The sequence below is a fragment of the Fusarium solani genome, assembly GCF_023522795.1.
Source record: "Fusarium solani strain SB1 chromosome Unknown bctg00000014, whole genome shotgun sequence".
NCBI lineage: Eukaryota > Fungi > Ascomycota > Sordariomycetes > Hypocreales > Nectriaceae > Fusarium > Fusarium solani.
In genome coordinates this window covers 22,156-33,906 of record NW_027072141.1, presented here as the reverse complement: position 1 = coordinate 33,906, position 11,751 = coordinate 22,156, and the positions used below count along the sequence as shown (strand labels likewise).

The 11,751-nt window shown below is 57.7% G+C and overlaps 2 protein-coding genes across 2 annotated transcripts; both read left to right on the top strand.

Annotated features, from left to right (window-relative positions):
- Window positions 1-373: 373 nt before the first annotated feature.
- On the top strand, window positions 374-2,074 carry MRS44_017497 (uncharacterized protein; the record flags this gene model as incomplete). Its single annotated transcript, XM_065615408.1, has 1 exon — window positions 374-2,074. One exon carries the CDS (start codon window positions 374-376, stop codon window positions 2,072-2,074), a length of 1,701 nt encoding a protein of 566 aa, XP_065471480.1.
- A 1,045-nt stretch (window positions 2,075-3,119) lies between these two features.
- On the top strand, window positions 3,120-11,618 carry MRS44_017496 (uncharacterized protein; the record flags this gene model as incomplete). The annotated part of the gene is made up of 4 exons (XM_065615407.1): window positions 3,120-4,655; window positions 4,705-6,348; window positions 6,396-6,641; window positions 7,092-11,618. 4 exons carry the CDS (start codon window positions 3,120-3,122, stop codon window positions 11,616-11,618), a joined length of 7,953 nt encoding a protein of 2,650 aa, XP_065471479.1.
- Between the last annotated feature and the right edge of the window lie 133 nt (window positions 11,619-11,751).

The window sequence follows — 11,751 nt, the reverse complement described above, 5'->3', positions numbered from 1 at the left end:
AAGCGACCAGCTTCAGGTGTCGATTACACACCGCCTGCAAAGAGACCGCGCCAGCCGCCGACGTCCCCGATCACTATCTCTTCCTCGGGGACACATCATTCTGCCGGCAGCTCGAGCTCACAGGGAACTGTTTGTCACATCGTATGACTAAGGCCGCTCGGCCGTATGTGTACGGGGCCGTACATGAATGAGATCCCCTCTGATACACGGGGGCCCCATAGGGACACGGGTACCCGTGGCTCCAAAATTTCACGGGTACCCGTGGGCATTATCTAAGCGTGGATGCGCTAACGCGAACACGTCGCGTGCCTGCTTCAAACTTCTCTCCGGTCCCTACGCTTCTTTTAGATATCCATCTGTTGCATGGTGGAAAATGGGGTCAAGGGGAACGGCTGCTCGTTTTCCAGATGACTGTCTCCCTCCTGAATGCGAGTATACATCCCGAGATGCCTTATTTAAGGCGATTAATAGCTGGGCAGCACCACGGGGCTATGCCTTCGTTACTGGAAGGTCCCACAAAGAGAAGTCCGGGAGGCTTACAGTCACATTCACTTGCGATCGAGCCTGTCGCCCTCCAGATGTATCGAAAGAACGACGACGGAAGACAAGCACCCGAGGCACAAGCTGCCAGTTTTCTGTGCTTGCAAAGCAGAGCCTTGATAAGGCCACATGGACTTTAAGGCACCGTCCAGATAGCCGATTCGCCATTCACAATCATGAGCCAACCTGGCACCAGTCTGCTCACCCAAATCATCGCACACTATCCGACACGGACAGATCAACAATCAGCAACCTCACAAACGCCGGGATAGCGCCAAAGGATATCAGGACTTATATCCGCCAGAACTCAAACACCATTGCAACCCAGCAAGATATCTACAATCGCATCGCGGATAGCAAGCGAGAGCTGTGTGAGGGTCAAAGTACTATACACGCCTTTGCAAATCAGCTAGATAAGGAAGGGTTCTGGAACCGGATGCAGCTTGATTCACATGACCGGGTTACAGCAGTATTGTTCGCTCACCCGGAGTCATTGGCATACCTCAAAGCTTACCCAGACCTGCTCTTCTTGGATTGCACATACAAGACGAATAAATATGGAATGCCGCTCCTCGATATCATCGGGGTGGATGCCTGCCAGCGATCCTTCTGTATCGCCTTTGCATTCTTGAGTGGCGAGAGCGAGGAGGATTATACCTGGGCTTTAGACCGGCTTCGATCAATGTACGAGCTTTGCGGTGCAGCCCTCCCGTCTATCATCCTCACGGATCGGTGCCTCGCTTGTATGAATGCTGTCGCTCGCTGCTTTCCAAGTGCAATCTCGCTTTTATGCCTCTGGCATGCTAACAAGGCAGTCCTCCGCTACTGCCAGCCAACCTTTACACGCCATGACCAGGGGCCAGAGGCTCGCCGAGAGAGTCTCAACGATTGGAACGAGTTTTTTAATTGCTGGCATTCGATTGTAAGATCAACGGACGAGGAAACCTTCGATCGGCGCGTCAAGGGGTTTGAAGAGCGCTACCTGCCCCAATATCTCGAAGAAGTTGGTTATATCAAGACCAACTGGCTTGATCTCTACAAGGAAAAGCTCGTCAAGGCTTGGGTGGACCGATACCCCCATTTTGGTAACGTAGTTACCTCGCGGGTCGAAGGTATCCACGCGCTCCTGAAGAGCCACCTGAAGAAGTCTACATTAGACCTTTTCGAGGCTTGGAGGGCCGTGAAGCATGCATTGCTCAATCAACTAGCTGAGCTACGATATAACCAAGCTAAGCAGCAATCGCGTGTGCCGATTGAGCTCTCTGGGGTTCTCTATAATGCCGTACATGGCTGGGTATCTCATGAGGCTTTACGCAAGGTCGAAGAGCAGCGGAAACTGCTCTTGAAAGAAGACCTGCCAGCTTGTACCGGCGCATTCTCTCGATCTCACGGTCTCCTTGCGCCCATACGCTCAAGGCGCTACAAGAGCAGGATCAGCCCCTTTGTCTGGAGCACTTCCATAGACACTGGCATCTTAGTCGCCCTGGGAGTCCTCAGCTGCTGCTTGAGCCTCGTCAGTACATTGATCGAGTAGCTGATAACTCAGCTAAGCCACAGTCGAGCATTCGGCGGGAGGCTAGTGCATTCGAGGCAGTCGAGGCAGCTACACAACCCAGGGCGCAGCCTACATGCAGCAGATGCCACGCAATAGGCCATAAAATGAGCTCAAAGTCATGCCCTCTACGGCACGCGGAGATTTCACAACGGTCAGCAACAGAAACGTTGGCAGCCATAGCTGTTCCGCCAACAGTAGCCGGTACTTCAACAATAGCGTTGTTGCCAGCGACAACGAAGGGACCGGCAGCAGTTGAATCATCGGTGGAAGCAGTAGCGGTAGCACCGGTACTGCGGTACGATGACCCACGAGCTATCTACCAGAGATATACTGCAGCAAGAGAAGATTGGTACAAGGCGCAGCCGCCCGGCAGCATCAGGACTGACCAGCAGTATCGGAAGGCGATGGGTCTACCTTTGCAGTATAGTAAAGCCGACTACGATTGGTGCCTCGACTGGAAGCAAATGACTAGGTGCTGTGAGACGCCAACAGGCTCTAGGGAATGGACTAAAGAAGAGATGATGGCCTATCTTGACTGGGACAAGTCAGAGAACGACCGTCTTGATGTCAAAGTAGCCGATGAGATAGTAGTAGCACCTTTTTCGAGTAGACGAGGGCCAGGGGAGATATGGAGAGCATGTGAGAAAGATAGTGAGGAGCAGCAGGCATTGTATTCAGCCCTATAGTCGTAGTAGCAGGAGTAGTAGTAGTAGCATTAGAATTTATTACGCCCGGGAGAACGGCCTCATAGGGCCACTTAACACACCAATCCGGCTGCGATCCCTCCTCATTAACCCGATCTGCACAAGCCTGTAGCCATATCTCGTTGTAGTTGTCGCAGTGTTAGCCATCCACGCTTAGATAATGCCCACGGGTACCCGTGAAATTTTGGAGCCACGGGTACCCGTGTCCCTATGGGGCCCCAGAATCTTTACAATCTTTACAATCTTTACAATCTTTACAATCTTTACAATCCTTTTGAGGGACGTAGAGGCCGGTGCGACCGTGGGCGCGGTGCCGCGAAATGGACGCGACTGCCGACGAGATCCTGGTGCGAGGTGGAGATTCAATCACCGTGGCGCGTCGGTCCTCAAGGCCTGTGAAGCCGACTGCAAAACTACAGGAAAGGCTACAGGCGATTGAGAAGAGAAGTGATACAGTGAAGAGGAACGGGTCACAACAGCCGCGGGATGGTGAAAATGAAGGCGAGACTGGATTGGCCGACGGGGCCAGAGAATCGCAGACGACGGAAGGCGCGACGGGCAACCACGCGTCGCCCATGCAGATCATGTTCCGAGCGATGCTCCAGGAGACGTCGGCCCATTTGATGAGTGAGCAGAGGAAGATGCTAGAGAGGCTCTGGGACGCGTTGATGGAGAACCAGCGAACGGCAACGCGGATGATGAGCGAGCAGCTGGAGATGATACGCCAACTCCAGCAGGAAATCCAGACGATCAAGGCCCAGGCAGCCGAGGAATCGAAGAAGGTGGACGAGCTCAGACGCTCGCACGAACAAGCCACCAGGCAGCTGAGGATAATGCGAGAGCAGACGAACGAGCAGCTCAAATCCATGCGTGAACAGGCTGCAAGAGACCTCGAGCAGATGCGAGAGCAAGTTATGAAGGAGCTGGGGAGAACACAACCCCAGACGGCAGAGGAGTTGAAACAAGTGAAGGAGGAAATGAAACAGGTGAAGGAACAGCTGAACACGATGGCCGACAGCATCTCTAGCAATGCTCAGACGAGCCCACAGCCATCGTATGCAGACGTAGCCCGCACCCCGCCTACGAGCCAGCCAAGCAACGTCCGCACCTTATCGTCCATGCGCACGACCCCATCCTCGTTCACGGATACCTTGTTCTGCACCATCGACACCTCGCGGGTCAGTGAAGAGGACAGAGGCAAGGCGCAAGTTGGAGAAGTTCGTCAAGCGATCGAGGAGAAGGTGCGGGTCAGGGAAGGCCAACAGAGCTGGCGGTGCGCAGCCGTGGTGAAGGATGCGAGGAATCCAGACCGCATCAAGGTGGTGTGCCGAGACGAAGCAGAGGTGCAGCTCATCAGAGAGGTGGCGGAGAAGACGGTGGTCAAGGGCGCCAGAGTGCTCAGGGACCAGCTATACCCGGTCAAGGTCGACGGCGCAAACAGGACTGCGGTGCTGGACTCGCCCGGTAATGTGCTGCCAGGTGCGGCGGAGGCACTAGGGAAGGAAAATGAGGTGACGATCGCCAAGATGCACTGGCTCAGCGACAAGGCGAATGGTAAGATGTACGGCTCGATGGTGATCTACGTCACCAAAGCGAGCGATGCGCGACGGCTGCTTGAAGAGGGGTATTTCCACCTTGCGGGAGAGTCGGCCAGCACCAACGTCTTTGAGAGGCGCCAAGGCCCGGCTCAGTGCTACAACTGCTGGGAGATTGGCCATAAGGCCTTCGCATGCAGCAAGGCGCAACGATGCGGCAAGTGCGCGGAGACGGGCCATCGACACCGAGACTGCCAGGCGGCCGAGCCAAAGTGCATTCTCTGTGGAGGGCCACACGAGTCGCTCAGCCGAAACTGTCGGGTGCGACAACTGCATATGACCGATGGCCACTAACCTCCAGATCCTACAGCTCAACGTGCGGAAGAGAGATGTGGTGCAGCTGAGCATGATGAACGATAGGGACTTGCAGGACTATGCAGTACTGGCGGTGGCCGAGCCATACGCGCTGAAGGTCGAGGGGACGCTGATGACGACACCGAACCACCACAGGAACTGGACGAAATTCGTACCATCAAAGAGACACGAGACGCAGTGGCCGATCCGGAGTATGCTCTGGATACGCAGCGATCTGGAGACTGAGCAGGTGCCCATCCCTTCGGCTGACCTGACCGGGGCGATACTTAGATGGCCCGATCGAGAAGTCTTGGTGGTGTCAGTGTACGTGGCAGGAAAAGATGAAGACGCTCTGCACACGGCCATGAGACAGTTGCACACGACAATCACAAGTTTTCGCAACAGCACGGGGAAAAGGACGGACGTCATCCTGGCCGGTGACTTCAACCGCCACGACCAGCTCTGGGGAGGCGATGAGGTGACAGGCAGGAGGCAAGGCGAAGCGAGCCCGATCATCGACCTCATGGACGAGCACGGCCTACTCAGTCTCCTCCCGCGGGGGACGAAGACGTGGGAAGGACCCGGTGGGGAGAGTACGATCGACCTGATGCTCGCATCGGCTGAACTGGCAGACGAGATGGTTCACTGCGGGATCCATCCGACTGAACATGGATCAGACCACAGGGCCATCGAGACGGAATTTGATCTCACGACACCAGAGAGGATGGCGGGCTCGAGGCTGCTGTTCAAGAACGCACCATGGAACGCGATCAGGGCGAAAGTGCAGGACAAGCTGGCACCACTCCCGTGGGGCGGTGGAGTTCAAGAACAGACTGACAGGTTGATGGACGTGGTCCTAGACACGATCCACGAACTGGTCCCAAGAGCAAAGCCATCGCCGTACGCGAAGCGATGGTGGACGACAGATCTCACAAGGCTCCGAAGAAGTTACACGTTTTGGAGGAACCTAGCGAGGACCCGGCGTCGGGCTGGTCAGCGAATCGACAATTTGGAAACCCGAGCCAAAGAAGCAGCCAAGGAGTACCACGACGCCATCCGAAGGCAGAAGAAGGCACACTGGGAAGACTTCCTCGCCGACGGGACCAGCATCTGGCAAGCTGCCAAGTACCTGAAGCCTGGAGACGAAACAAACGGCGACAAAGTGCCTCCGCTGAAAAGAACAAACGGGGCAACAACACAAGACAAGGCTGAACAGGCGGAGGAACTGCTCAACGCGTTCTTCCCACCACTACCGACCGACATAGAAGATGAAGGCCCACGGCCGCATCGCAGAGAAGTGGCCATGCCGAACCTGACGATGGGGGAGATCGAGGAGAAAGTCATGGAGGCCAAGGCTTGGAAGGCACCCGGAGAGGACGGATTGCCGGCGATGGTGTGGAAGCAGCTGTGGCCGGTGGTGAAGGAGCGGGTACTACATCTGTTCCATACATCACTGGGCGAAGGACGACTGCCGGACCAGTGGCGGACTGCCAAGATCATTCCGCTCAAGAAGCCGGGCAAGGCTGACTACAGAATTGCAAAAGCGTGGAGGCCGATCTCGCTATTGTCGACGCTAGGCAAGATCCTCGAAGCAGTAGTGGCGGATCGCATCTCTCTCACGCCGTCGAAACATACGGACTCCTGCCTACCAACCACTTCGGTGCGAGAAAGCGGCGGTCGGCAGAGCAGGCGCTGCTGCTCTTCCAGGAACAGGTCTACAAAGCATGGCGGAACCGCAAAGTGGTCAGCCTGGTCAGCTTCGACGTCAAGGGGGCCTATAACGGGGTGTTCAAGGACAGACTGTTGCAAAGATTGGAAGCACGGGGCATCCCTAAGGGGCTGGTGAGATGGATAGACGCATTCTGCTCGAGTCGCACGGCCACCATCACGGTAAACGGCTACACCTCTGCGCTACGGGAGCTGCCACAGGCTGGCCTAACCGGGAGGCCAGTGGTAGTTTGGGCCAAACTACCATCTCGGGGTCAGGGGCACGGACGAATGGGCATGCAGGGATACACGCGGGGGTGGGTCCCAGACGCGGGCAGGGGGGGCCAAACTACCAGTCCCAAACTACCATTTCATGCTGCAGCCAATCAGGATAAAGGGAAGGGCAACTTCAGGGTTAAGGAAAAAGCAAGCAAAGGAGGGAAATACAACAGAACGCGTCTCCCAAGGCCAGCCTTCTCGCGACCGACCGGGTGAACGAGGGATATCCTTTTCATATGGACATGAGTCTATAAAATGAGCGCAACTAAGGACGACCGAGCAGTTTCCCAGCAAGCGGCAATCATTCGAGGGAGAGACTATCAAGAAAAGAAAGAAAGAAGGGAAACAAGGACTGCACGTACAGTATCCTAAGAGGAGGAACCAGAGGGAGGTAGGGAAGGGCTCGACATAGTCCAGATCGCAGCCATGGCCCGAGGGCGTCCCACAGACTCGCCCGGCGGCAACGAACCGGAGCGGCAAGAAGATACAGGAGAGTCCGCCAGCTGTGTTCATGCAGAAGCCACCAAACCGGGAGAAGGGTGGCTTATATATAATGGCGAATACCGGTCGTTGATCTGCGCCTTTCACGGCTATGCGGTCTGCAGCCTCGAGGGTCACTTGAGGGACCGTCACCCAGACATCGACCATCGGGCCCGCAGCGATATCATCCACCGCCATAAGGGTCTACAGCTGCAAGGGCCGGCATTGGAGCAGCTCGTCCAGCACGGTGCGTCAAACCCGACCCGGGCCGTCAAGGGTCTCGTCGTTCACCGGGGCTTCGCCGGGGCTTGCACCTGGCCGGGTTGCAGGCACCTCACGCCGAGCTGGAAGTGCCTGCGGGTTCACCTCAACGGCGAGCACAACATAAAGGGAGCCAAGGCGCAGGCGGGCCTCTGGACCGGCGTCTATCTGCAAACCTTCTTTACAGGACCAAAGAGGGCGATTTACTACTTCTGCGTAAGCATCTCGACCAGCGGTAACGATGATGCTGTCTCGGCAGCAGGAGATCCTCCGACGCCGGTCGGCAGGGGGAGAAGAGCGACGATGGCAGACAGGCAGCAGACGCACCCGGAAGATCAGACGATGATCGCCGACATCACCCAAGGGTGGTCACTGCAGCAGGAGGAGCAGGAGAAGATGCAGAAGGTCATGGAGGAGGGGATCCTGAGGCACGAGACGACGAACTGGCTGAAGAGGACCGGCTGGTCAGCCCACTTCGCCGGGAGGAATCTGGTGGATATCCAAGCCTGCAGCAGGATGCCCGGCTGTGACGACGACGAGCTGCGACGGATGGCCACGGCTCTAGATCGTCTATTCTTCGACCGCTGCATCGGCGGGTTAAAGAGCATGCCCCTGATGACCCGCCTGCTCCTGGCCAGCCCCCACCCTCACGATGCCCACAGCCGACCGTTTGGGCCGCTGCAGGAGAAGACCAGCATGGATCGCTACCTGGTATATGTGAAGCGGTTCTTATGCTATTGCCTCAACGTGCTGTCGCTGGAGGAGGATGCGCTGTTTGCCGAACACGGCTTTCGCTTCACGCCTGCACAGAGGGCCAGCCTCGAGCTGCTCTGGGCGCATCTGCAGGACGAGGAACAGTCGGGCGAGGGGCTGCAGGAAGAGATATTGCAGATTCTGGCGGACTTCTGGATGCAGCGGCTCGACGGGGACCCTTTTGCGAGCCCGCTGTGGCACTTCGTCGGGGTGCTGGGAATCGACGGCGAGACGGGGCAGCTCCGACCTGCCCACCTATTCACCTACGTGCTTGCGGGACTCGTCTTCACGGGGCGGGCGCTGCTGGGAGAGTGGGCTATACCCACCCGGGAGCGGGCCGGGATGACGGACCTCGCGCAACGGTTCGCCCAGGTTCGAGACGCCTGGCTTTGCAAGGCGACATACTCTCCCATGGGCTATACGCTCAGCTTGCTGTTATACGGAAGGAAGATCGCGCAGGAGACTGGTAGCCGGCTGATGGTGTCCTGGAGCAAGGACGGCGAGATGATGTACTTCATGGGCAAGCCGATCCTGATGGAGAAGATTCGTCACATGGTGGCTAGGATGACGAAAGACGCCGAGGACCTGCTGTGGGGTCAGTTGATGTTCAAGGAGGGCGACGACGAGCGTTTCATCCTTCCTCTGGCCGGCATTGAGGATGATCTCACCCATACAAGACGAGGCCGGTCCTTCATCCATACCAACGACCTCGCTGGCAAGGAGGTCGAGATGCTCGAGGACCTCGTCATGGGCTCGCGGAAGACAGAGTTCCTAGATCGAGCGGGCGAGTGGAAGTGGGCGGGCATCAGGAAGTACCTGAAGCTGGTGAAGAAGTTCGAGGAGTTTCTGCTGCTCCTCTCCCACATCACCGGCGGCCAGCCCAGCCGAGGGGAAGAGATCACGGGCCTGCGCCTGGTCAACGGCATCAACAGGGACCGCAACGTCTTTGTCATCGACGGCGATGTTGTGCTCGTCACCCAGTACCACAAGTCTCTGGCCCACTTCGACTCGCCGAAGGTGATCCCCCGCTTCCTGCCGGAGAGGGTCGGGCAGCTGCTCGTGATGTACATGGTCTACATCCGACCGCTGACGGATCGCTGGGAGGCGGACAGATGGGAGCTATATGGCAAGATGGCACCGCCGAGCGACTTCATCTGGCATAACGAGACGGGGCCATGGGAGAGCAGTCGTATGTCTGGGGCCATGGGGAAGTGGACCTCCCACTATATCGGCCGCAGGATCACGCTCCAAGACTGGCGCCACATCGCCATCGCCATCAGCAAGAAGCACGCTCGCGACCGGGGGGCCGCTCGGGCAGACTTTGAGGACGGCGACGACGATGACGAGTCGGAGCAGTACGAGGCGCCGGACGATCTGGCTGCCTGTCACACCGGCCAGACAGCCGCCAACTACGGTGTCACGATCGATGTGCTGAAGCGCTTGACGGCCGAGTCTCTGGACATATTCGGGCAGGTGAGCCGTCGTTGGCACAAGTTCCTCGGCTGCGACGCGCAGCAGCAATCGGCCTTGGAGCCGCCGCCGTCAACTTCGTCCTCGAAGCGCAAGGGTGCGGCCGAGTCTGGCGGCGAGGAGAAGAAGTGCCACCCTCCCCGGAAGCGGGCCAAGATCGCCTCGCTCGAGAAGCTAAGGGCAGGTATGACAGCAGCAGTGGGGGACAAGAAGAAGGACGACATGATCCTGCGGGCACTCCGGGCTGTCCTGCGTGATGACGCTGCCCAGTTTCGGTCACCCCAGCAAGAAGAGGCCGTCAGGTTGGCCGCGGCGAAGCAGAGCCCGCTGGTTGCCGTGCTGCCAACGGGCGGCGGGAAGAGCTTGGTCTTCATGGTCCCGGCTATGCTGGCAGGTGCAGGCGTGACCATCGTGGTGGCTCCGTTCGCCGAGTTGAAGAGGCAGCTAGTCACACGCTGCGTCGATGCCGGCCTAGACTGCAAGTCCTGGCCCGAGGCGCGTGAATCTTGGCCCAGGGTTACGCTGGTCTCGGCCGAGGCGGCTGTCACCGATGACTTCCTGCAGTGGGCCGCTGATCTGAGTGTCAGGGGAAGGCTGGACCGAGTGGTCATTGACGAGTGCCATCTGTCATTCACTGCCGCCGAAACCTACCGCGCGAAGCTCCGGTGCCTCGTTCTCCTGCGGAGCTTGGGGTGTCCCTTCGTATTCCTCACTGGGACCCTGCCGCCGCTCCGTCAACGCGACTTCGAAGAAGCCATGCAGCTCCAGGCTCCGCTCTACATACGGGCTTCGAGCCATCGGCTGAACGTGCGGTACTCCGTCCTTCGCGTCCGTAACGGACGGGGCGTCATGGAGGTGAAGAGGCTGGTGGACGCCCGGCTCCCACGTCTAGCACCGGGGGAGAAGGGGGTCATATACTGCACCAGCCACGCGAAGTGTAGAGCGCTTGCCCGGCAGCTTGGTTGCCATTACTATCACGCTCAGCGCGATGATAGCGATGCGCAGTTCCTTGCCCAGCGCGAGCAGGGCTTCCAGGCATGGGTCAACGGCGAAACACCCTACATCGTGGCTACCGCGGCTCTAGGCACGGGCCTTGATGTTGCAGGCATCGTCCATGTCATCCATCTCGAGGCCCCATTCAGCATCATCGACTACGCCCAGGAGGCGGGGCGGGGCGGGCGAGCTGGGGAGCCCGTCACCGCAGAGATAGTCGTCGAGGAGAAGGACTGGCCGGTTGAGGACCATATCCGCGACAGCTACCTAGACTTGAGCACGCGCGAGGTACGCAGGCTGATCCGGACACAAGGTTGCCGTCGCCGCCTCCTTGGCCAATGCTTGGACGGTGACCTACGGGACTGTGGAGATCTCGATGCCGTCCGATGCGATAATTGCCGCCGCGGTGAGCTGTTGTGGAAGAGTGAGCTATCCTCGCAGGGTATCATAGCATCACATGCCCGCGGCAGGCGCGATGCCCTCGCTCTAGAACGTTTCGAGGCCGCCTTGGAGGAGATAGAGGAGCTTGGCAAGATGGGCTGCCGCATCTGCTGGATGTTCGATGGCGTCAAGGAGGCCGGGCACCAGTGGGGTACCTGTGGTGCCACAGCAGAGAAGGATCTGTCCTTCTCCAGCTGCATGAGCTTTCAGGGTCTGGTCAACTACAAGAAGGATCCACAGGCACGTTTCTTGAGCTGCTTCTACTGTCACGTATCGCAGGAGCTCTGTCGGGACGGTTACGAGACCAAAGGAGCATCATGTCGGTGGAAGCATGCTGTAGTCCCTATGGCGTTGGCCGCCGTGACGGAGGCAGATATATGGTCGCAAGTCCAGGAGGCTGCCGGTCGAGACTTCAAAGGTCGGGATGACTATGCTGACTGGCTGGGCCGTAAGCATAGCAAGTTGGTATGCGGGCGAGAGATGACCAATGCTATGGCCGTCTTTGATCTAGTGCTCAAGTGGAGACAAACTCAAGAGCTTAGTTAATTACTATGTTTTACGCATAGTGTAATACGTTTGACTAGTTATATATAATGATATATAATGTGATGTGATAGGCAATAATAGGAAGGGAAAATAAAAATAAAAAAACAAAGGAGGATATGAGAGAGAGAGAGAG